Source organism: Stegodyphus dumicola, chromosome 10, assembly GCF_044657685.1.
Source record: "Stegodyphus dumicola isolate Sdum_Otavi_A_Nest chromosome 10, ASM4465768v1".
In the NCBI taxonomy this organism is placed as follows: Eukaryota; Metazoa; Arthropoda; class Arachnida; order Araneae; family Eresidae; genus Stegodyphus; species Stegodyphus dumicola.
The window spans coordinates 66,944,496-66,972,185 of NC_140777.1; the positions used below are offsets into that span (position 1 = coordinate 66,944,496).

Below are 27,690 nucleotides of genomic sequence, written 5' to 3' on the forward strand. Positions count from 1 at the left end.
TTTCTTAAATGGGAGAACACCTGCCACGTTCAAACAGCTTGACGAGGAATCTGCGCAAAGTATGTTTCAAATTATAAATGCATGGGAAAAGAAAATGCATGAAACGCTAATACAAAAATGCAAACACAAATTGAATACACTAGTGGCTCTATAACTGTGCTCCGCGACATCCGCGCCTACTTAATCGCAACATATGAACGCACTATATCTCAAGGTAATCTAACCCGGGAACACTTACAACGCTAGAATGACCTTTTCATGGCTTATTCCGTAAAAAGAAACAGTAAACTTTTCTTCGTATTTGCTGCTAAAGTTAGATCACCATGTCGTTGATTCAGATTTGCGAGTACCAACTTCCAGAAGTCATTTTTACCCTGGAGTCGAAAATCCAACTTTTTTTTTTTTTTTTAGCCCGGATTTCTTTTGATTTATGCTAGTCACAGAAACACCAGTCAAATCAACAGTAAGTGTAACAATTTCGTTAGCGGATTCATTAAGAAAATAATAATATGACGAAAGCATTCATTACGATAATCTTAGCGGAGCCGCTTAGTGGTTTTCGAGGCGTATAAGGTTTTGAAATTATACACATATGTCAAAAATAAAGCAGACGCCATAAGAGATGTTTTCTTCTCCTTCCGTTCGGTGAATGATTGAATGCTTTAATTGCTCTTCTCATCAAACGTGGGATGAGATCCGAGTTGCTGAAATTTGCAGGTTCGCCGATAATGCCGGAAAAAGGGGATTCTTCCTATTGGTCATGAAATGACTGATATGATTTAGCAAGTTTTTAAACAAAATGCTGAATGCAACGTAATCTATTTTTCATTACTTTTTCTTTGCTTTTCATAGCGTAATTTGTACAATATGACAGCTCGAAGAGGTAGAACTACGTTCTGCAGCTGACGCGTACATTTTCAACTACTATATCCAGTGCTCTCAACTTAGGTTGATCGTTAATAAATACACTTCGCGGTGTGCAGAATCTTTGTGACTGTTCTGTAAGATCTTGCGGAAAGCATATGAGCTAGCATTGCCGGTTAGATTCAGTCAGTCGGTTTATAATCTAAATCTAGCAAAATTATAAACTCAGCGCTTCATATAAATAAAAAAACAGTGATATAAATTAGTTCATATAGTATAGTTAGCGTTATACACTGACTACCATTAAGTATTTGGACACCTGTGATAGAAAAGAAAAACTAACTTTATTCAAAATCAATAGTTGGTAGAGCTTCCACGAGAGGAAATTACAGCGTGGACCCTCCGGAGCATACTTTCCACAAGTCTTTGTATGACAGCTAGTCGTAGTTTCTTCCACTGGGCTTGCAGAAGGCATAGAAGTTCCTTCACCGATTTTGCACGGGTAGTGCACCCCTGAATTCGGCGATGCAACTCGTTCCAGAGGTTCTCGATAGGGTTCAGGTCTGGAATCTGGGCAGGCCAGTTCATTCAATGAACTCCATTGGCAACATACCAAGCCTTGGTTAACGTCGAAACATGACAACTGGCATTGTCGTCCTGAAAGTAACAGGGGTCCAACCAGTAAAACTGCCACAACGTAGGAAGCAAATTGTCATCCAAAATAGTGCAGTAGGCATCGGAGTTGAGCTTACCATGAATGGGAACCAAGGGTCCCAGCCCATACCAGGAGAAACACCCCCAAACCATAATTCCACCTCCGCACTGTTGGCACAATGCATTCTGGCAGGAGACGTTCTCCAGGTAGACGCCAGACCCAGACCCTGCCATCCGAACGGTAAAGGGTGAACCTTGATTCGAACCCGTTTCCAAAGAACCCGTTTCCACTGATCTAAGGTCCAATTTCGATGTGCTTTGCACCACATTAACCGAGCAGCGCGGTTGGACTTTGTGATCAAAGTCTTATGGGCAGCAGCACGACCATGAAAACCAAGCAGATGTGCTTCCTTACGGATGTATTCATTGAAACAATACTCCCGGATTCCCGGATGCCTGTTGAAACGCTTCGCGGATGAGGGCCATAGGTTGGGTGCGGTTCTTCCGAATTTCTCTGGACAGCACTCGTCGGTCTCTATCTCCCAGTTTCGTTAGTCTCCCGACTCGAAGCACATTCCGACAATCACCGCTCACCTTCCACTCCTTAATCACATAGGTCACTGTCGATTTTGGGTACTTCAGATCGCTAGATATGTCTCTTAAGGATCGGCCACATTTGTGATACCCGATAATTATACCTTTCTCGAAATCAGAGAGCTCAGAACTGCAAGGCATCTTGCATGCAACTAAAGCCGATGCTGTTTCCTACACGATATATACCGGCGGAGTCCGTGACGTACCTTAGGACCGCAGATATCGTCATTTGCATAGGTGTCCAAATACGTATTGGTAGTCAGTGTACAATTTCTTGTTTTTTGTCTTTGATAAATAATTTTGTGACTTTTTGCTGTTGTGTCTTTGATGATGAACCGATTTTGGAACAATAATAAACGTAATAGTCCAGGTCAAGAAAGTATATCTTAAACCACGGGCACGACTGTCAAGAAACGAAAATATCGTACATATGATGACGGCTATTTAGAGTTCGGTTTTACGTCAAGAGAAATGACTTTTGAAGAGGGACCGCAATGTGTATTGTGCATGAAAGTTTTGGCATCGGAGTGTGTGCTTCCAAGATAACTGAAGTGCCATTTAAAAGCTAATCACTACAGCATGGTTGTCAGAACTCGAAGATTTCTTTTACCAGAAAGTTGAAAGACCTGAAACAAAAAACATTTTTTTAACTGCGTGAAGTCATTAATACCAAACAACGCTTTGGCTATCATCTTACAAAGTGGCTTACAGAATCGTCGAATGTGAGAAGCCTCATAGCATCGCAGAAAAACTATATTCGACCGGCCGCTGTAGATATGTTGAACATATGGTTGGTGAGTCTGCTGGTAAGCAGTCGGAGAATACAACATGTGTCGGGCCACCCTACCGGTATAATGGTTAGCGTCGCTGCCTGCCGGGCCCAAGGGCCTGGGTTCGAATTCCGGAGAAGGCATGGATGTTTGTAAATGTACAGTGTCGGTGCGGCATTCCAAATATTCAACGAGCCGAAAGTCCCTTCTTGTGACATGGTGGAAGGGGAGAGGGGTGGAAGACCCTCGAACTGGTCCCCTTCCCGGGGTGCTCTCAATCAAACTTGTGGCAGAACTGAGCTAAATCGCCCTGTCTGGTGCTCAAGGCTGTTGCCAATGGTAGGCGTAATCTAGCGCTCCTTGCCACGAGAAATTTCGTGGGCTTGGGCTGGCTATGTCAGACAAGTGAGCATAAGCAACACAACATCACATATATCAACGATCAATTAATTGAAAAGTTAAAGGAATGAAATTTGTATTGCAGCTAGATGAGAAAATGATACCCATTTGATAAAGATACCCATTTTATAAGCTATGTACTTTTATATATGGAAATAATATTAAAAAAGACCTTCCGTTTCTTAAAAATACTAGTGCAGGAGTAAAGGCTCAAGACTTATTCGAGATTCTTGATACATTCATATCTGAAAATAATTTGAATTGCCCTAAGTGTGTTGGTATCGGTGAAGCATTATAGGCGCTTATTCGAAGCAAATCACTAAATGCACTGTGGACCATAGCATTATTCACAGGGATGCAATTACGTCAAAGAATCTAATTCCTGCACTGAATCAGGTGTTAGAATGCGAAGTGAAAGTGGTAAATTTTATAAAATCTCGTCCATTGAAAGCAAGATTTCTTTTTAAAAACTGTGAGAATATGGGAGCCGAACACTCATCTCTTTCCACTGCAGCAGTGCACGATGGCTCTTCCGTGGTAATGTTTATCACTTACCTTCGAATCGCGGCATGAATTTTTTATTTTCCTTAATGAGGAAGGATACAAAGGTATAGACTATTTTGCTGATGCCGATAGTTTTAATAAAACTGGCATATTTACGTGACATTATTTAAGAGCTGAATTCTCTTATTCTCTCTCTGCAGGGAAAAACATGCACTTTTTGAAGTCAACGGAGAAAGTATCAGCTTTTATAAAAGCAAAAAACTCAAACAATGGAGAAGAAAATTGAATATTGAATGAAAATGCAGACAAAGATTTTTTTTAATATTGCAGCAAATCTTGATGTCAAATGAGCTTGATCTTTCACAAGACATAAAAACCATGTCTGAAGGACACTTACCGCAGCTAATTATCTGGTTTGAGAAATAGTTTTAAATGAAAATTTCGATAGGTTTGTATGGATTCGATATCCATTTATCACTAGTTGCTGTGTCTGAATTTACTTTTAAGGAAGGGAATCCTATCGAGTTATCAGTTTCAAAGCAAAACTTGGCAGCATGGAGTTGCTAGAATTTTGGATTTCAATAAAGGACGAATATCCCTTCTAAAAGCGGATTTCAATTCCATTTCCGTCGTCGTATTTGTTGGATGTTTAGGTTACGGCAGTTGCTGTAGTAAAAAGCAAGTATAGAGCAAAAATTTAACGTGGAAAAGGAAATGAGGACGGACGACTCCAGTTTATCTCCACGACTTCAGAAAATGTGCAGTGATGTTCAGGCTCATCAATCACATTAATTATTAATTTAATGTTAATAAAGTAAAAAAATGTTAAATAATGAAGATTGCATGAGTTTTTGCTTTTTTTTTTTTTTTTTTTTTTTTATTATTTTATTTTTTATATACAATTAGTCATACTTTAACTTAGGGTAAGACGCCATAGAAAAACTTTTAATTGAAAAAAAGCGTTGCGAATCGGAAACGTTTGGGAACCACTGGAATAAACTAAATAAAAGTAAAAAAATGTTCAAAGTAATACAATTTACGAAAAAACCAGCTCTTAGAGGGAAAATCTATATGTACAGTATAGAAAAGTGGAAATGATGCGAATATTTTTAAAATTTTCAGAACATAGCGCTAAGAAGCTAGGGGGGAAATATATGCAAGGAAATGCGATAAAAACATGTTTGAATTTACTGCTTTTGATTTTATTGGACATTATTATATATGACAGGATAAAATACTCTTTCATCGCAGAAATATTTCAAATCCGGTTACCTTTAAATATATTCGAATCTTTATCGCAAGCAAATAAAATTGTAATACCAGAATGATTTATCCAAACATAAATCTATCGATTTCGTTAAAAAAGAAAATATAATTCCAGCTCGGGCATAAGTATTACCGTGTGTTTATTCCTTAAAGTTTAATTTTGCCTCAACATCTGGGTTCTTGTTAAAATGGCATCGCTGTTGACACATTCACATGCCAGATGGTTTTCCGAAGAACTGCGGAGAAAAACCATTTCTTCCCTTAACATTTTCAACTCGAGTGGTAAAAGATTCAGCAAAGGAGCAAGTGCATCTCCAAGTGGAGCAATAACAGCATTTTCGGTTTCAGTAGGGAATTCGTTGTAGTATTTTTTGTAAACTTTGGTATTTATTTGTTCATAATTTTTCTTGTGCAGTTTGGTACTGTTGTACATTGTTTTCATTTATATACGCACAATTATAACAATCATATTTGCATTTTATATGATTTGTTATAATTGTGCGTTTACTTAAAGTATATTTTCGCTTGGTCGTGAATTTTTGGGCATTTGGTAATTTTAGGGCGGTTATTTCGTGTGTTGTGGGCATTTTAATCCATGATGGAATTGTCGTTAAATTATACAGATAACTCGAAAGGGGGCGAAAATACGAGTGAGACTCTTCCGCTGATCTTGGTGCCAATATCTTAAGCGAATGTCCAAACACTTGCTGTCAATATCGTAACCGGTTGACTGCCTCACATTTGGTGGCAATGGTAAAGTACTCTGCGGCATAATAATATATAAAAGTTGTCAAGCCGAATGTTATCTTGAGATGTTGGTGGAGAGAAAGAAGGATCCTTTGAACTGCAGTATTTATCTACGCAGTTTATTGCCTCTTTGTTGTAAATAGTTATAGTTTTTTTTAGGCAGGGAATGTATTCTTGAATTATTTGAATCATAAAACTGGTGTATATATTATTTTAAAAACAGGATCGTGGAGAACATCCTAATAGAAACTAACTCATACTCATCTTACAAGTAGAGAAAATTATTAAACTCAAGCATGAAGTTCGCCTGGGTATGAAGCCGGGTTGAACCATTTGTATTAACCATACAGCACTCTTAACCAGTCGGCCAGTGCTATCTAAGCGCGGCCAGTGCTGCTTAAATCCCTTGGGCATTGATGGAAACTTCTAGAACAGTATCTTAATGGCGAATTGAATTATTCTACTCTGATTGCGGTATATCCCGAGAATGAGTTGTTGTACTATTGTTTCACCCTTGGGGAATTTCATAATGTCAAGGGCAGAATGCATTCAGCCTTTTGTTTAGCTGTTATGCATTTAGTTTTAGTTTATAAATATAAAAATTACTTTTATTCATTTTTTTCAAAATTTTTTCTACTTTTGGCTGTTTAATTTATTAAACACATAAAAAAATCTATATTTAAATAAACGTTGCTAGCATGTATTTTTCGAATTTTGGAAATGAAAGGAAGGATGATCTTCTAGCGATGGTGAAAGGGGTTATATGGTGCAAAACAAGGTCGAAAACCACTGGCCGGCCTATACTGTAAATTCTGCCTTTTTTGACTCTTCTACTACTGATGCTATTGTTATGACAAGAACTACTGAGCTACTATTGACTATAGCAATGAACTACCATAGACTCTACTATTAGTGACTCTTCTACTACTGTCATTGACTATAATATTATTGGCCCATTGTTATGAAAACTATTACTGTCAATTTCTAGAGAACATTCCATATAAATGACTATGGACTATGATCACGACAGATTTTGACGATGGTGACAAAACTTATAGATTACGTCACAGTGTCGAAATTTTCTTCTTAGACTGCTCCAGCGACATATTATCATCCGTAAAGCACATCAATTGCAAATTTGAACGTGTGGGTGTATCTCTGTTGTAGTAATAATTAATTTGTTACAGTAATTCTTGAAACAGATTATTACTTGAAGTGAGAAATATCCAGTGCTGCTTTCAAATTTATTCTTCTTTTAAAATGTTGCATGAAAACAAGCTGTGGATTGAAGGATATATTTTTGATTTTTCCGAAGAGAAATATTCTTATTACATAATTCAAAAACATTGTAAAATGCATGGTATTAAAATTCCTAACTGTCGCTTTCTTAGCCAAAGATGCCTTAAATTTACCCATAGATATCAATATGAGCATTCCAAAGAGCTTTTGTAAGTCTTTTCATTATAAGAAACTTTTACCTAATTGGAATGAGGAATATATTTCATCTTGTAATGCTGAGAACACCAAAATGTTCTTTCCTTCTATTTACCGTAGACTGCATTCCGAGTCTTTCTTCTCTGTTAATTTTAAAGTATCTCAATTTTTATCTGGCCACGTTAAATTTTCAAATTACTTTTTTCTTTTCAATTTAAGGTTAAATCATTTATGTGAATGTTCAAAAACGTACTCCTAAATGTTAAACATTTGATTTTTTTCATCCCCTACCTTTGATGGCTCTAGATTAGGCTTGCAGAACGGTTTGAAGATATTCAGTGTGCGACTTGGCCAGTAAACTTATCAGCTTTCGTGAAGTCCAGTTGCATCAAAAGAAAACTCCAAGCAAATACCCGAAAACGATATGTACTGTTACTATAATAATGTTTCTCAAGTTATATCGTCGGTGATAAGAGAAAATATGCAAACGGAGAAATCAATTACAAAGCCTTTAAATACATCTGTAGCAACAATAAGTAAATTAATAAACTAAGATTATTATAGGCCCATTTACAACTTATAAAAACTAAAAAGCATGATGTTCACCAGCTTTTGTCGTTGCATGTGACTCAAAGGAGAACAACTTGTAAAATCCTGTATATAAACTATTTAGCAGAAGAAAAATGGAAATACATTGGGACTCTTGATGAAGCATGAACTTGCCTAAATGACTGCAATAAAATAAAATCTCTGTTTATTATCAAAAACGAAGAAACAAAAGTGTATAAACCTGTTTCGGTCACTGCAAAGGAAGTTTCGGGATGGTGTTTTTGATTGTCCCACGGTTTCTTAATGATTGGCAATTCAACATAAGAAAGCGGCGGGGGAATGTTAAAAATCAACTCAACGTACTATCGAGAGAAAGTTTCTTGTCTGATATTTACAGAAGAAATTTCATTTCTTTATCCCAATCAAAGAGTAAACCTTTACCACGACAAAACAAATTTCGTATAAACAAACAAACAAACGGTAACAAAACACCACTAAATAAACAAAGTACCATTACATTCCTTAAATTTGAAGATTGACGCAGGTGTTGCATATATAAGTTTTCAACGTATTCTATTCATGTCCTGGTAAGTTTCATTTATTGAGCCTTTGGTCACTCGAAAAGAAAACCCGCACGGTTAATGAACTCTGGAAAGCAGTGACAGGAGGAATGGAAATTTTATCTAAGTTCCTTCTGTCATGGAAATTGCGATGCCTTATAGTCCAGAAAATAGCTGTCAGATCTAAAATTTTAAAAAGTGCTCTTTAAATTTTAAATATTAATTAAACGGCCACATAAGCGTTCTAAATACGTATAAACACACACTATGCCATTACTAGTGTATTATACTAGTGAATGCATTTTTCCTCTTTATGTTATTCAAGCAGTTTGTTTGTTTACCGCTCTGTGCTCTTAAAGGTAATTGCCGGTATCTGTTTCATTGAAAATACCATCATTCCTTTGTTTTTTCAGCCTCAGATTGTAAATTGATTCTCAGTGGCCATCAAATTCTTGATATGTGGCTTTTTTACTCTTTTTGCTTCACAAAAGATTCAATTAGAAACCTTGGATTTTATCGTGGGCTATATTGGTGTGGGCTGTTTTGTTGGAGTATTGATTATACAACGAATACCGTGTTTACTCGCGTAATAGTCGCACTTTTTTGTCAATTTTCCAATATGAAAGTCTAGGAGTGACTATTATACAGGAAAATCTACTACACAATATTGTATACTTTTGACGATTTCTTTTGCTTCATAACGAGCGTGCGACTATTAAGTGAGTAAACACGGTAATTTACGGATTGCGGTTACCGACATGAACTCATTTATTGCTTGTTTTTCCGTTCTAGTGTCTGTGGTTTCCAACACTTCCAGCGTTCTGGCAACCACGAGGTCAATCTTTTCAAAAGCCTTTACTTCGTCGTGGTCACCTTCTCAACAGTGGGCTACGGTGATTACCGACCGGACGTCTGGCCTTCCCAACTTTTCATGGTTGTTATGATCTGCGTCGCACTGATAGTCCTCCCCACGCAGGTAAGAGATTTTTCATTTTCCTACTTGCATCTTAAAGTTGTAAACCTACCATATGTTTAATTTTCTGATGGTTGTCATCCCAATCAACACTCATTCTGCATTTCCTCACGTATCCTTCCCCTTCTTTAACTAATTTTACTGTCCGAAAATTTAGAGAGGAAAATTATACAAGTCATTTAATTTCCGAAGGACGTGGTTAGAATCTGTGACATACACTGGTGAAATAAATTAAGAGAATTTGCATATTTGTTCTACGATCTCCAGAACTACTGGATAGATTTTAATAAAATTTGGTGTGAACATAGGTTGATATAATGCAAACAAAACAAACGTTCAACAGTTATAATAGACACACCTGCTCGTGTTTAACACTCAGGGGAGTCTGAAGGTCTGAAACAGCGGTGGCAGAAGACACAAAAGAAATGAGTTAATAGGGAATATGGTCCCCTCTTACAGCCATACAGGACTCGCAGCTTGATGTCATACTGGAAATGAGGCAGTTTATCAGTGCCTGCGGCAATTGGTTCCATTCATTCAGCAACGCTGTTTCCAGTTACTGGATGGTTCTCGGAGGGGGTTGCGATTTGCAATTGCTCTTCCCAGAGCGCCCAGACATGTTCTACAGGGTTGAGGTCTGGAGACTTGGCTGGCGAATCCATTTGGCGAATATTCTCAATCTCGAGAAATTCGTCGACCAGAAGAGCTCTATATAGCCTCGCGTTATGGTCCTGTAAGATGAACTCGGCCCATTGCACTCCGGAAGAGGCGAACATAGGGCTCCAAGACCTCACCCCTATACCTCACACCAGTCACAGAGCCTCTATCAAAGACGTGGAGAGGTGTGCGGCCATCCAACATGATGCCTGATCAGACCATTACACCGCCACCGCCATGATTGTTGATTTCGCGGACATTGGAGGATAGGTAGCGGGTCTCTGGCTCTCTCCATATGAAAGTACTGCGAGAATCGGTGTTTAGGCTAAAACGGGACTCGTCGGTGAACAGAACGGTCGCCCATTGCTCCCTCCAATCACTATGCGGCCTGTACCATGTTAATTTGACTCTTCTATCCGTAGACGTGAGCAGGACGCAAACAGCCGGTCTTCTGGCAAACAACCCTGTCTCATTCAGTCTTTTGGAAACAGTAGCCCTTGTTACACGGGTTCCTGTGGCTGCATACAGGTCCCGAGAGAGCTGAGACGCTGCAGCCCCTCTGTAGTGCCTCGCTAAAATGGACAAATAGCGATCTTCTGTGGCAGTCGTGGCTCTTGGACGACCTTGACCAGGCTTTCTCTCGATGTATCCAGCATCCTGGAACTGTTCCCATAGGTCACACACGACGGTGGGCGTTAAATAAAACTCTCTACATATCTGAACTTGCGATTGGCCTGCCTCTGGTCTCCCCACAATTCGCACCTCATTCCATCATATAAACGTTGGTGGTTACTCATTTTTACTGTTCCGATGTGAAGTTAACCGATTTCTGCAAGTTAACACCAAGAAATTCGCCGAGATGTGCTAGCGAACACAATTCATCTTACCCTCCACGCGCTTATAAAGCCTGTTTTTCTGCTGGCTCCACCTACACACACGTGTAGGCTTACTTATTTGCCGTACAAGATTTGCATTTTTATCTAGAAGCAGTGGTTTTTCCTTCAGTGCAGTTCTTTTCATGCACTTCGATAAAATATGCAAATCCTTTTAATTTATTTCACTAGTGTATGTTTAAGTAACAAGTGAAAGTTCCGAGGCGACGGCAAAGTTGATTTCTCATATTTCACAACCCGATAATCCTACAAGTCTCTACAAGAGGATTTGACACTTACTATTTTACTTGCTTTAAATTATAATTACATAAATTTGCCTTTTGAAAAAGAAGATATATTTTTCTAATGTTAATATCTTTCAATTTTTTCGTTACAAGTGTATTTCCGAAATGCTGAAAAAATGATAAATAAATAAAATTGAAATAAATGATATTATATATTATCCTGCAGTTGCTCATAAGTCGGTGTAAGAGTAAAAAACTTTTTCCCAGTAGCCGTAGCTAGAACATTCGCCGCCCAAGGCGAAGAATTCCTAATTCTGACTAATAATAACATGATAATAATGAATAATTCTTTTCTGATTTTGCAGCCTAGGATGGTTCCTAAATTGGCCCTTCCTCTTGATATACAAACAAATAACTGAAAATGAATGTCAAAATTACATAAAATAATAATAAATAAAATTGTATTATTATCCCACAGCGGCATTAACCCCGAAGGGCTGTTATTCTTGAAACGACATTTTGCGTTGAATCACTAACAGCGCTGAATCACTTTTTAAGTTGTTGCTACCAAATATTATCGCCCTGTATTATATTTAAGGAAAATAAACAATGAAGAATTTTCATGAATGTACGTGTGTTTCTCGCATTGTGAAAAACCGACAGTACCTAGAGCCGTGAAATTTTGAATAACGAAATCCTCCACCCGAACATGGGTACCTGGAAGACCGAATTTTGAAATTCGAATTTCTTTTATTATCTGTTTCACATTTTGTAGAACTTTAACGAAATTTTAGTTAACGGACTCAACGATTTCAAAGTAAGCAGTGCAACACTGTACGGTAAAAAAACATTTTTTCTCCAGCGCGCGAGACTGTCTATCAGAAATTCTAGAAATATGGTGTTTTTAAATATTTGTGGTTGAATTGAATTTTATTTGTTTAAGTGCAAACGAAGAACATGATATTTAATAAATAAAAGTAGCACACAAAATGTTAAAAAAAAAATCTCTTGGGCTTAATGTGAAACTAAAAGCTTTCACTTTACTCTTTTACTTTCTTTTTTTTTTAACAAAACCAATGATGAGATTGTAGACGTCTATTTAATTGCGCCATTTTCAGGTATATAGATATTTTTGAGATATTTCTTAAATGACGATTAATCATTTGTAGTTCTTAAATATAATACTTCAATTATTTTTATTTAGATGACGCTTCTTCTTTTGCTACAGCTTTGTTTCACTTCTGTAGCAGTAGTGAGGAAAGTTGGCAGTAGTATTACAATGTTTGAAACTTTGTTCTGGAGACTGTATTTTCTACAAAAATTTAAAATAACCCATTTATCTTAGCAATAGCGGAAATACTTCTTTCTCAATTAGTAATTCTTCTTTACGAATGTCGCTGGGATCATAATTCAGTTTTTAAACAAACGAACTGAGAAAGCAATAGCAAAAATATGCAGCATTTGAACAGGAATGAAAACTATTTTTCTCCTCTTTAATTCCAAATGGCAATTTATAATGTGATTATTCGTCACTTGCCTCGATGATTTACATGAGTAACCCCTATAAAATAATATTTTATGTGAAAAATTATGCCACTAAAAATGTGTCGCCCTGACCAGACCGTTTCCTCCGCTCTCCTCTATACCACTGCTTTTACCAAGACTCTGTATGAAGGCTTTTCTGTCTAAGTCTTTAGATGTTGTGATTCTTTACGTAACAGAATTGTTCCAAAAGTAAAGATTTCTGTTACATTAATATCCTTCAACAATATATTTCAGAAAAAAGAAAATACAAGAAACGTATGTTAGTATCTTTTTCATCGTGTATCTTATCTGCCAGCCATCCTTATAGGATTATGGCTCATTACAAACAAATCCCTATAGAGAAAAGTAATACTTTTAGAAGGAAAGGATTATTCTCGTAAAAATTTTTTATTTTTTGCATCAGATCTTAAGTAACAAAAAAACGGATAGAAATATATAAGGCTGAGGCTGAAAAAATATGTGTAACGTTATAACACTTTTGCTTGAAAAATAAATTCTGACCTCTTCTGTTTTACAAGTCTAGGATTTTTAAACATAAATACCGTTATCTTCTCGTTATATTTCCCCCCTAGTTTTTTGGCAATAAGTTCTGAAAATTTTAAAAGCTTTCGCATTATTTTCCCCTTTCTCTGTCATGTATAGCTTGTCTCCTCTGAGGGCTAGTTATTGATAAATTGTATTGCCTTCATTCTTTTTACTTTTATTCTGTGTTTTCAATTTGTATTAGCATTTCATCCATTCTATTCCTCTTTGTATTTATTATTTGAAACGTATTTTATGTATTACAGTGTATTCTTAGTGAAATGTAGGTTTCTTTCAAAGAAATGATATTTTAATATTTGTAGGGTTACACTTGATCTGGTAACACTATTTTAGCCCCATAACCCTAACTGACGTGAGGCAAATCATGATTAGGTCTGAAAATAATGGCAAAGTCTTGAGATGTTTAAAATAACCTTTTTATTTAAACAGAGTTTAGAATTTAAGTGTTCTATCTTCTACTAGAATGATCACAACTTGTGGTGATGGAAATAAATCGAACAGTCCAATTTAAATTAAACACTGAACAGTAGTCATTTGCGCAAAGGGTATTAACCCACAGTGCCATCAATCAGTAGAACTGCATCAAGACAAAACAAGCAGCCACAAGTCAAAATTTATTCTGAATTTCCTGGAAAAAGAATGGAACAAGAAACAGGTATCAAGACCGTAACCCTCCACTAATATCCCTACTAAATGTTCTGATGTATCATTCACGGATTTTTGCTCTTTTGCAATTTTATGAAGGCAGTTGTCCAAACGTCATTCCTCCTTGGAATTTGGAAAGTTTTTCAGAGCAATGGTATAAAATACCTCATTTAATATTAAAAAAGGCTTTATTGTCTTGGAAATTACGGTGTAAAATGATAGCGAAAATTAAGGGTTATCAAATGAAACATTTAAAATACAAAACGTTTAGGTAAAATATTTCTGTAAATACAATGAATATCGTCTAAAAATGTGCGAATGGCCTCTGTAAAATACAGTTCCACTAAAAACCATTTTTGATTAACTTTCTGGAGGCATTATGTTATTTCGAGGCCGGAGAGATGAAAAGTGAGCAACGCCTTCCCCGGGAATCGAACCCTGGACCTTTGGAATACGCGCCCAACGTGCAGACCACCACACCACGAAGACATGCTAAGAAGGCGGGAGAAATACTTTATATACTCCAACTTTTAAAGGGCGACTGGGGTTTTTAGGTGACCTAGTCGCCAAATCCTGGGTGGGGAGTTCATCATCCACCACTCTTTTAGTTCGGACGCCACTGTAAAGTCATTAGTTTTTTGAAAGCAGGAGTGATGAAAAACGAGCAACGCCTTCTCCAAGAATCAAACCACAGAACTCTGAAATACGCGCCCAGCGTGCAGACCACTATGCTACGAAGGCATGCTAAAACGGCGAGAGAAATACCTTATAACTTGAACTAAACATTATATATAATATTGTCTAACTTAACTTTTACATAAAATGTTAAGCCACATTATGTTCTAATTCATGCTGACGAATGCTAAAACGAAATGCGAAATATTTTATTCATAAATACCAGAAAGCCGCCCGTAATAAATTTTTAGAATAATATGTTCAGTTTTCGAATAAAATAAGGTTTACTATTTTAATCTCTAAAAGCTCTAATGCTAAAATCGATAACGCTAAGAGCCATGACTCGCAAATAGTATTCCAGCTTTCAACCGAAAAGGGTGGATAATATGAAAATTCCATCTCAAGGGGTGGTTTTCCTTACATATAATCCTCTTAGGTCATTGATTATGGCTCATTTTCCTATCTTACAACAAATACTTTGCTTCCGATGCAATGCAAAAATATTAATTTCACATACTTTTCTCGTGCCAGAGATTAAAATTTTACGAATTGATTACATTTCAGAGTTACGGTTTTAATTCTATGTATGCTAAAGCAGTTGTTCGCTTTCCTAAACCGAAACAAAACTATTATAAATCTTTAACGACAAACATTTACATTTTCGAAAATATTTTTGCTAGTTCTCGGCTAAAGTATTTTCCTATGTAAAATTTGTTTGCTGTTTGGATTTAGTTGTCTGTTTTATAATATATTCTTTCTTTCCTTCCAGCATGTCTGAATGGTTTAACTGTAGCGTACTCAGCACGTATTCAGACGGCCAATGGTTCGAGGCCCGGGGAGGCCAATGCACAATTTTTACGTATCTTGCTTTAAAATAACTAATAAATCTATAGTGGCGCTCGAACTTAAAGGTGGTGAACGATAATTCGTCACCAACAGGATCTGGCGATTGGGACCCCTTAACCCCAGTCACCCTTTAAAAGAGAGAGCATATGTGGTATTTTCTTCCTCTTTCCTGCATGCCTTCGTGCTATAACGGTAGCACACTCGGCGTATATTCGGGAGGTCCAGGGTTCGAATCCTGGCGAGGGCAATGCACATCTTTCACGTCTTCTGCATCAAAAACCCCTAATGGCTCTACAGTTTCGTTGAATATCAAGGCGATTTTCTCTGTGCATTTGTATTAACATTATGAAATTATCGAAGTTACTATACAGCCCATTTTATTTCCTAAATCAACTTGATGTTAAAGTTTGTAAGGGCAAATAAATGTAACCAAAGAATTTGTGGCCAAGAAATATATGGGATCATGGCGCCAAATAGCTAATTTTCGATTTTAGTCAGCTATTTAATATTAGGCAAAAAGCAACCTTAGATGTGCTTTGGTTCTTAATGTTTCAGTTTAGAGGCTGGTCATACCCTCCCTCTTCTTCACAACCAAATATATATACACTGACTACCAATAAGTATTTGGACACCAGTGATAGAAAAGAAAATCTAACGTTATTCAAAATCAATAGTTCATAGAGCCTCCACGAGAGGTAATTACAGCGTGGACCCTCCGGGGCATACTTTCCACAAGTCTTTGTATGACAGCTAGTGGTATTTTCTTCCACTCGGCTTGGAGAAGACATAGGAGTTCCTTCACCGATTTTGCACAAGTAGTGCACCCCTGAATTCAGCGATGCAACTCGTCCCAGAGGTTCTCGATAGGGTTCAGGTCTGGACTCTGGGCAGGCAAGTCCATTCGATGAACTCCATTGGCACCATACCAAGCCTTGGTTAACGTCGAAACGTGACAACTGGCATTGTCGTCCTGAAAGTAACAGGGGTCCAACCCGTAAAACTGCCACAACGTAGGAAGCACATTGTCATCCAAAATAGTGCAGTAGGCATCGGAGTTGAGCTTACCATGAATGGGGACCAAGGGTCCCAGCCCATACCAGGAGAAACACCCCCAGACCATAATTCCACCTCCACCGAACTTGACTGTTGGCACAATGCATTCTGGCAGGAGACGTTCTCCAGGTAGACGCCAGACCCAGACCCTGCCATCCGAACGGTAAAGGGTGAACCTTGATTCGTCACTCCAAAGAACCCGTTTCCACTGATCTACGGTCCAATTTCGATGTGCTTTGCACCACATTAACCGAGCAGCGCGGTTGGGCTTTGTGATCAAAGGCTTATGGGCAGTAGCACGACCATAAAAACCAAGCAGATGTGCTTTCTTACGGATGGTAATCATTGAAACAATACTATAAAAACTCCTCGCGGATGAGGGCCATCGGTTGGGTGCGAACTGCGAGGCATCTTGCATGCGACTAAAGCCGATGCTGTTTCCTACCCGATATATACCGGTGGAATTTGTGACGTACCTTAGGACCGCAGATATCGTCATTTGCATAGGTGTTCAAATACTTATTGGTAGTCAGTGTATATATATATATATATATATATATATATATATATAAATTTTCTCCTGCTCTTTAGAAAAACAAATCCACTGAAAACATCTATTCCAAACTATGCTTGCTTTATTGTTTAACTTTAAATTTCACATTTGTCTGTTCTTTTCCAGTAAATGAGGGATGTTCTCCGAATATTAAGATTAGGAATACAGCATCGGTCAAATAAATTCCAGAAATGTTATGAACACTTCATAAATGAATTTTAGCGTTTAAGAAATGGCTACAGCTGAAAACATCGAAGACGACAGCGTCGCGGAGAAAACAAGGCAAGGCGAAAACCTCGTGCTACAAAATATCGTGGGAGAAAAGAAAGCAAAGAGCTTCGCAGTTCTAAAACATCGTGGTACAAAATATCGTCGTCGAAAATAAAGCTGTTCAAAAACATCGCAGTTTAAAAGCATTGTCGTCGAAAATATCGTGGTAAAAAAATAATCACCTACAAATCATCGCATGACGATAACATCGCACACATGCATTTTCCAGGTTTTAAAAGTTATAAATGCATATTCGCGTAGAGATTTGGAAGCGCGAGAAATATTAACGACACTTTAAGAATAAACGGAAATAAAACAAGATATAATTATCCGACTATCAAACGTGAAAGAAAGTAATTTGATAATTAACTAATCAATTTTTATAGAGGTAACCTCGCGCAATTATTTATCTTCCTTTTCTAAACATTTTAGGCTGTATTTTTCATGAGAAATTATGAGTAAAACTTTATAAAAAAGACTAATGTGTTAATAACATTTGTTAATTAACTATGAAAATTTAAAGTTCTCTTATATGGTGTAATTTCTATTAATTTTCTGCTCATTTTCAATTTTTAAATTCTTATGTGTCCTTCTTACGTTTTCAGCTAAAGTTTATTAGTTCATTCAAAAACATGAAACATAAAAGTAAAAATATCGCACTTTCGTTCTTGCGCTCCCAAATCATTATGTGAAAATGCATTTACAGGTTTTAAAACCTGAAAAACGTATGTGTGTGCGATGTTATCGTCATGCGATGATTTGTAGGTACTTTATTTTTTCCCACGATATTTTCAACGACGATGTTTTTGAACTGCGAAGTTTTGGAACCGCTATGTTTTCGACCGAGATATTTTGTAACACGATGTTTTAGAACTGCGATGTTTTCTCTGTGCTTTCTTTTCTCCCACGATGTTTTGTACCACGACGATTTCGTCTTGCATTGTTTCCTACGCGATGTTTCCGTCCGCTATGTTTTTGCTGCGAAGTTTTCGGCGGGTACCGAAATTATGAACAGTTCATAAACAAACTTTTGCATTTTGATAATTAAATATCTGTGAACGTATATGTTTCTTGTTGCATTTCTTTTCAATTAATTAAACTGTATCTTAATATTATATTAAATTAGTTCCTGTTTTGAAGATATTTTGCCATCTGGTTAATATTATGAAATTATTCGTGGGCAAACGTAATCACACTAAGCAGTGCCTACTGAATAAAATAACTTTTCATGCAAGTGCACGTAAGAATGTACATTTTTGTTAAGTTTTGTGGGAAGCTAGATTAATTTTTCTAAATTTTAAATATATTTCTAAGTAAGAAATGCTCAAATATTTTAAATACTTAATTTCTGAAGACATTTCTGAAGCTTTGAACCTGATTTATGCATAAACATGTACCGCGAAATAAGTCTGAGAGAATAAGAAAATACTCGAAAACCAGAAGACGAAAATGCTGCGCGAATTTCAAAAATTTACATTCTCAGAAGTCTCTTCTAGTTTATCTTTTCATTCATATCTGTCTCAAGTTAGTACTTCTGTTTTCTTACGGTAATTCTGTTACTGACTCGTTCGTTACAAAAAACCCTTGACATGCTAATCTTTAGCTGTCCATGCTTATCTTCCATTAATAACACATACAGTATGTCTTTCTGTTAATCGAACTGGGTAATTAAGTTAATCTAAAAATTCTTCAGTAACATGCTTTGAATTTTTCACTCAGTTGAATGGAACGAACAAAATGACAGTTTTGAAAAAAATAAATACTCAGAAGCTCATTGCGGATATTTATATTTATTCGCAGAGCTTAAAAAATGAAGGATATTTTAAAATGTAACAAAAACAAGCGCCATTAGTGATAAGGAAAGAAATGTTAAATATGAAATTATAATATGAAATAACAGAAAGAAACGCAAACGTCTTTAAAATTATGATATATTTCGATTTATAATCAATTTGGCTTAACCTTATACTGTTAGAAGGCGAATGTGTGCGTCGTGGGCTCATTCAGCTGGATCAAGGTCAAACGGATTCTCCTTTTTCTCTCCTTTTCAACCGCAACTTGAAAGCATATACAAATATTTCCCCATCTGCACGAATTCGTTGGTTAGAACTGATTGTATGGCAATTTATTTAGTTAAAGCAAATCCGAGTTTTCTATTCTGAAGTTTATATTTAGTATAAAGTGCTGCACATGTGTACTATATGTACATTAATGTTTAACAGATTTTTCTTGTTGTTTTTACCCGAAATATAGCGTACATTGAGGATTTTGATAAATTTCAAGAATCGATTTATTTTGTTAACCTTGCTGCTCATTGCTGTGCAAAGTTTGAGTTATTTTATAAAACAAAATAACTTATTTAATATATACATAAACAAAATAACAAAACAAACAACAATTATTAACAAAATAATTTATTAACAGCTATATTAATTAATATATACATTAACAGCTTATTTAATTAAATTATGTTATCAATTTACTTAAAATCAGAACATAAGTAAATATACCGGAAAATTCTATTTATTTTACTTATTGCAATTTTTACAGACTTTTATGCTATTAGAATCTGTCATTTTGTGTCCGAAAACTTTATAGTTATAAAATTAAAAATAAGAATAACAAAAAAATATCTGAAAGGTTTCATATTTTAAATTACGTCCAAAGGGACATTTTTAACATCTTGTGTGTTACCTTTATTTATTAAACATCATGTTCTTTGCACTTAAACCATAAAATTCATTGCAACAGCAATGTCGCAAAATAATTTTAAAATGAGCATATCTTTAGAATTTCCAATACATAGTTCCTCGCGCTGGAGATAAAAATGTTTTTCCCCCGTAGAGTGTTGCCATGGATTGCTTTTAAATCGTTGAGTTTGTTAATCAAAAATGCGTTAAAGTTTTACAAAATAGGAAATCGATAATAAAACAAACTCCAAATTTCAAATTTAGGCCTTCAAATTTGGGCAGTAGGATTACGTTATTCACAATTGGATGGCTCTAGGTACCGTTGTTTTATCACGTTGCGAGAAACATGCTTACATTTATTCAGGTTCTCCACTATTTAATTTCTTCAAATATAATACAAAGCGATAATATTTGGTGGCAACGATTTGAAAAGTGATATGCCTTCTGTAGGGTTCCGACGCAAAATCGCAAAACGAAAACAATAGTCCTTTTAGGGACAAAGCCCCTTTGGACTGAAAACAAAAAAAAAATAATTAAAGGAAAATTAACAAACTATTTTTTTTTCAAAACTTTTTTCATGTTATTAGTCTGTTAATTTCAAGTTATATATTTGAAAATATTTCTATTATGATTATGTTTTATATTATACGTTATAGAGAAAATTGTAAGGGGGGTCGATGAATAAAAGTATTTCTTTAAAAAGGAATCGATGCAAGAAGACGTTTGGGAATTCCATCTCTTGAAGGCTGATGAGAAACCTTTGATCAATAGCAATTTTTTCTTCAGATAACTGGCCAACAAAATCTGCTTGCTTAATCTGCTTTTCTGTAAAAACCATAAACAAAAGCTACTATCCAGCGATTTTTTAAAAGTGTCTAATCATTCTTTAATTTTAAAGTACACGACAAAAAATGCCATTTTGGTTTATACCCGCATTTTGAATCGCTTCTTTGAGTTCAATAAGCAATAAAGAAGAGTAAGTTTTTGTCTTTATGCATTATTAATGAGCAATTTTATATGCATAAGTATTCCAAAATGAACATTAGGTGATTTTTATTATTATGTATTTAATAATGAATGTGAGCTTTTATGTTGCATTTCATAAGAAATTTGGAAACAAAGATAATTAAAAAATTCAGTAATACAATAAATCTGCGTTTCTTATGTTACGTTCTACTCAAAAGTTTCATGGTGTTATAATTTGTATAAGTTTTTAAATGAAATTATATCATACTTAATTTAATTAGCGTGGAAATTTAAATTATTTGAATAATGCCAGAAATATAATTTCCATAAACCTTTTCCCCATTTTAGAACCTTTTTACGGAAAAAATTGCAAAAGCTCTATCAAATTTTTATTTCTTTACGTATTTTTTTCCCATTTTTCTACGCCCACCAGCGGCCGAGTGGTAAAATCGCTGAACACTGGTAGTTCGGTCCGAGGTTCGAATCCCGCGAACGGGCTGGCTGCATGGGCGTTTTCGTGGTTTTCCCCATGTGTAACGTGTATACGAGCCAGTTTCCCTTAGAAAGTCCTCCACGAAGGCATCCCTCCCCTTAGGCAGATAGCCCTAATGTGCTTTGCCGTATTCTCAGTACACACCAATACGCACACCCATTTTTCTACAAATTTTATCGGCTGAACAGTGACAGAGAAAATTATGCGAATAAATTAATTTATGAAAGATGCGGTTACAGTAAGAATATGGCAACTATGAGAGGGAAAATTATGCGAAAAAGAAAGAAAAAAAAAATCCTGAAAGCTTTCAGATTTTCTATTACGCCCAAAGGAGCTTTTTTTAACGTTTTATGTGTTACCCTTGTTTAATAAATATCAAATTCTTCGCACTCAAACCACATAAAATTCAATACAATAACAACACCACAAAATATTTAAAACCAGCATATCTTTAGAATTTCCGACAAGCAGTCTCGCGCGCTGAAGATAAAGTTGTCAATGCTTGCTCTGAAAGCGTTGAGTTTGTTAATCGAAAATTCATTTAAGGTCTATGAAATATGAGACAGATAGTAAAACAAATTCCGAATTCGGGGCTTCCAGGTGCTCATATTCGAGTGGAGGACTACGTTATTCAAAATTGGATGGCTCTAGGTACCGTTGTTTTTCCGAGAAAGATACATATATTTATGCACATTCTTCATTACTTAATTTCCTTAATATAGGGCGATAATATTTTGTGACAACAATTTGAAAAGGGATTAAACGCTTTTAGTGACTCGACGCAAAATATCGTTTCGAAACCAATAGCCCTTCTGGACTAACGCCCCTTTGGGCTAATAACTTAATTTACAAAGGACACAGCTACTGTAAGAACACAAAAAAATGTAAAATAGTCTTCGATAAATTACTGGAAACTATCACAATATTATATCTTTAAAAGAAATCTATATTTCAATAAGAATGCATAATAATATTAACATTACGAAATGTAATCAGATATCTTTATTTCTGCTTCCCTGTAACTTAAATCTCGCTTATTCTTATTGCTACTTGTGCTATTCTTTACGCCTCAAATCATCCATAAAAAAATTGAGAAGATAATATGCAGCTGACACGGCGAAATCGTAGACTTAATATTATTCAATGTTTGCTTCGCCATGATGGGTCGATTCTTCTACTGGCTGGCATAAATTCTAACAATTTGGAAGGGCGTGACTCTCGCATGTAATTTATGAGGATATTTGTTACTAAGATAAAAATAATTATTACGCGTACAAATTCATTTTAAAATTCAGGGGAACTCGCTCTCTGAACGCATTGAAGAAGGGGGAAATTACGCTTATTTTTTTCTAATTTGCAGAGCTTGTTGTTGAAAACTTAGGGGGGGAGAGGAGTAGAGGAGGAAATGCGAGAAAGTATGGTATTGTACTATGCAGTTAATAAGAATATCACTCAAACATTTAATCCTCTGACCAGCCCGGATTTTCGATAAGAAAGCACAAATTTTCTAAAACTACCATGAGAGAAAAAATTATTTTTTGTTCATTTTAGTGTCAAAATTCCCCTGCTATTATCTTTATTCTCTTTTATTTAAGCAATCATGCAGCCAGCCGACATTTTAAGATGCGCATATATATGCGTTTTTCCAGACATCATAAAAATTTTCTAGACCGTATATATACGGCGTTGCCGATCAGAGGGTTTTAAATACGTCACGCATCAGAGTTTTATTACGATTTGTGCGATATATGCATCACTATCTTACATAATGGATTTTAAATTAACAGCAGTTCTTTATTTTCCATGCATTTGTCTAAATTACTGTCGACGTGGTCCATCTTTTATAATGAATGAAGTTAAACAATTAGGATCAAGAATGTACACTGACTACCAATAAGTATTTGGACGATATTATGTAAATGACGATATCTGCGGTCCTAAGGTAGACACGGACTCCGCTGGTATATATCGTCTAGGAAACAGCATCGGCTTTAGTCGCATGTAAGATGCCTCGCAGTTCGAAGCTCTCTGATTTCGAGAAAGGTATAATTATCGGGATCGCAAATGTGGCCGATCCTTAAGAGACATATCTAGCGATCTGAAGTACCCAAAATCGACAGTGGCCTATGTGATTAAGAAGTGGAAGGTGAGCGGTGATTGTCGGAAAGTGCCCCGAGTCGGCAGACCAACTGGAAGATAGAGGAAATAGATAGAGAAACTATTTGACTGGAATGTAATTACTTTAATGTAATTACTTCCAGTAAATAGATAGAGAAACATATCGAGATAGAGAAACTGGAAGATAGAGGCCGACGAGTGCTGTCCAGAGAAATTCGGAAGAACCGCACCCAACCGACAGCCCTCATTCCGCGACGAGTTTCAACAGGCATCCGGGAGTATTGTTTCAATGAATACCATACGTAAGGAAGCACATCTGCTTGGTTTTCATGGTCGTGCTGCTGCCTATAAGTCTTTGATCACAAAGTCCAACCGCGCTTCTCGGTTAATGTGGTGCAAAGCACATCGAAATTGGACCGTAGATCAGTGAAAACGGGTTCTTTGGAGTGACGAATCAAGGTTCACCCTTTACCGTTCGGATGGCAGGGTCTGGGTCTGGCGTCTACCTGGAGAACGTCTCCTGCCAGAATGCATTGTGCCAACAGTCAAGTTCGGTGGAGGTGGAATTATGGTCTGGGGGTGTTTCGCCTGGTATGGGCTGGGACCCTTGGTCCCCATTCATGGTAAGCTCAACTCCGATGCCTACTGCACTATTTTGGATGACAATTTGCTTCCTACGTTTGGGGCAGTTTTACTGGTTGGACCCCTGTTACTTTCAGGACGACAATGCCAGTTGTCATGTTTCGACGTTAACCAAGGCTTGGTATGGTGCCAATGGAGTTCATCGAATGGACTTGCCTGCCCAGAGTCCAGACCTGAACCCTATCGAAAACCTCTGGGAGGAGTTGCATCGCCGAATTCAGGGGTGCACTACCCGTGCAAAATCGGTGAAGGAACTTCTATGTCTTCTTCAAGCCGAGTGGAAGAAAATACCACTAGCTGTCATACAAAAACTTGTGGAAAATATGTCTCGGAGGGTCCACGCTGTAATTACCTCTCGTGGAGGCTCTACCAACTATTGATTTTGAATAAAGTTAGTTTTCTTTTCTCTCACAGGTGTCCAACTACTTATTGATAGTCAGTGTATAATGTGTCCCAACAAAAGCGTCGAATTTAATATGTTCAAAAAAGTAATTCATTTTTGGAAAATAGAGATATTTTTAACATACTTAAGAAACAAGCAAGTATTCTGGTTTAATAAACTCTAGTACTGGTATTTTATTATTCTCAGTTCATTTCGTAGCGGCTTAGGACTCATAGATATGAAGTGTTAGGCGAAGTTTTGGCTACGAAAATCTATTCCAGGAAAGGAAAGTGTTATATAGAGACTGTTAGGAAGCTTGGTGCAATATTTTGGACAGGGCTATTCGAATGTCCGAAAATTCCGAACTTAGAACCATAGAAGGACTGGAGGAGAATTTAAACTTAGCAAGATTCCGTTTCTGCTTCTCAACACCACTCCTTGACTGCGGTCCATGAACTAGCAAGTCATTTCAAAATGTGCACTTCTCTCCGAGCGTTGTTTTAAGGTAACTGATGGAACCAATCTCCGTTTCAGAGAGTTTTGGAAAGACCGCTTTCACATTATTGCTTCAAGAGGATCTACAAGGCATGGGAAGGGATCACCAAGATAACCTTTATTTGTGGAAATAATTTAATATGGAAGAAGTTTCAGCCAGACAGCGCGATGGAACCTGATTTCCTGAACCTGGGGGGAGGGGGAGGTAAGTGCCTAATCGAGATTGTGTCAATGGCTAAGATTTTAGGGCCAGAGACTGAAGGCAATGACATCGATGAGCTAAGAGATGAGCATAGTCAGAAGTTGACCATCGATGAATATATGCAACTGCATTCTGTGTCACACCAAGAAGTTGTGAAGGAGAAGATAATAACTTCAGCAAAGGAACAAACTTCCAATGAAATAAGGGAGAAGCTGAAGGTATGGGAAACTGTTGCACTGTACTTTAGAAATCTTCATCCTAAGAAGGTAGAACTTATGTGCGCTGCAAATTTATTTAACGAGAATGTTCTGTCTCATTCTCCCCAAATTTTGAAGCTTAAGCAAATCTTAATATCTTTAAACAAATTTCTTATAAAGAAAGACGTATTATAAATAATAAATAACATTATTATAAAGTTGTTTTAGTATTTATTTCGGAATGAAACACGTTACCTTTATTTACGTTGATTCCTATGTAAAAAATTCCTTCGCATAACGGATAACACTCGGAAACAAATGCTCATTAAGAGAGGTTCCAATGTATACTTTGAACTTCTAAAACGAAAACGCTTTTGAATTTAATGAAGTACGGTGAAGAATGAATCATTTTAAATTTTCACTTATTTTTTAGGCATTTATTTTATTCTAACACAAATCTTTGAATAATTTCTGGATTTAGTAAAGAAATGTAGAAATGCAATTTAATATGAAATACAAAAGTATTCACTTTGAAACTAAATGAAATAGAATGTCGCGAAATTAAATTTTGAAATAAATTATGAGGAAAATTTCTGAAAATTAACTGAAAATATTCAAATCGCTTTTAGTATAAAACACGGCAGTTTTAACACATATAACTATTAAATCAGATAAAGTAATTTATCTTACGCGTTTTGTTAGTGTTTGTTTTTTAAGTACTTTTCTGTGTTGTCGTTGTGTTGTGACTTATCTCACTTGTCTGACAGTAACATCAGAACAAGCCTTGCGAAGTTCATCGTGGCAAGGAGTGCACGATTGCGCCTGTCGCTGGCAAGAGCCTTGAGCGTCATACAGATGACGCCACGACTTTGCTCAGTTCTGCCCCCAATTTTGATGGAGAGCACCCTGTTAACGAGAAACCAGTTATCGCCAAGCGTAAATCTTGGCACGAAATCTAACTAGATGGCGACAGCCTGAATATACGTTTTATCTTCACTAAAAAAATGGACCTGTAGTAACTGTAAGGTATTAAACAAAATATCTTATATTTATTTGAACATGGCGGACCACATGGGTACTTTCTGCCTAAGGGAGAGGTACGCTTTCATGGAGAACTTTTGCAGAAAAACTGGCTTGTATTCACGTTACACGTGGAGAAAGGCAACCACGCAGCCAGCAAGAATAAGCTGTGTTCGAACCTTGTTCGAACTATTAGTATTCAGTGATCTTAATCACTTGGCCACTAGTAGGGCATATAGTAATAATATATCTAATGTTAATTTTCCCCAAATTTCTGCTACTGTCTGAGGTTTTATAACCCTTTCCGGCACACTACCTCTAAAGTTGGAATTTCAATAAAAAATGGTAAGCAGTTTAATTAGGCCTACAGGAGTACACAGGTACAATTTTGTAAAGATAGCACTTATCGTTTTAATTCTGTGGTTGTGCCCGAAGCGGGCACACTGATTGAATAGAGCTTCGAAAAGAGTGTTGAAACGAGCATTGCTGGAAAGCACCTTAAAGAGTAAGAGATTTTGCCTACAATTAAAAAGCACTAGATTCTGAATACCAGATTTAGCAGTACCCAGGGTGTGCCACGGGGAAATCTACTACTCTACATCTCCCTAAAAAGCTCATCTTTGGTTATATGATGATTACATGCTTATGAATTGGGGGAAAAGGTAACTTGGATATATAATATTTACATTATTTACATTTCATATTTACACTTTAGTCTATTTTTTTATCATGGTACTTTTCGAAGAAAGTGACACCACCTTTAAAAAAGCACAACCCAATATTGCATGTTTTGCACGTGTGCTGCGATCCGTATCAGATTCACTATCTGAAAGCAATTCGTGTAGCACTTTCAGTGCTTTAGAAATGGTCAGCCCTCTCCGATCCGTTTGGAAAATAATTAAAAATCCGAAAAAAATAAACTAATATCTACAATTTGAAATTATAAACTATAAAATAAAAATGTAAATATCTACAACTCAAAACTATTAAACGTAGCGCTAAGAAAACTTCTTTGAACCAAAGCGAAAGAAAAAAAGAGAACTGCTCTAGTGAAAAACCAAACAGCTAACTGATAAAATTATCCCTAACTTTCAGAAAATCACCCCAACAATTTCTTAGTTTATTACCAAACCTTCCTTCAAAAAAAAGGGGGGCGAAGAAGAAGAGAAAAACAGGAAATGAAACACAGATGTGGACCCACCTTTCTATGTTAATGAGCTGACCGATGAGCCGCAGAGAAAAAAGATACAGCTGCCTCTCATTGACC

General features: G+C 36.4%; 1 protein-coding gene across 1 annotated transcript in view; it reads left to right on the top strand.

Annotated features, from left to right (window-relative positions):
* The window catches only part of LOC118201805 (potassium channel subfamily T member 2-like), a 459,181-nt gene that overhangs the window by 290,248 nt on the left and 141,243 nt on the right, over window positions 1-27,690 (top strand). The window contains exon 10 of the mRNA XM_085825117.1: window positions 9,134-9,317. Coding sequence (XP_085681243.1) covers window positions 9,134-9,317 — 184 coding nt within the window. The remainder of the gene's footprint in view (window positions 1-9,133; window positions 9,318-27,690) is intronic.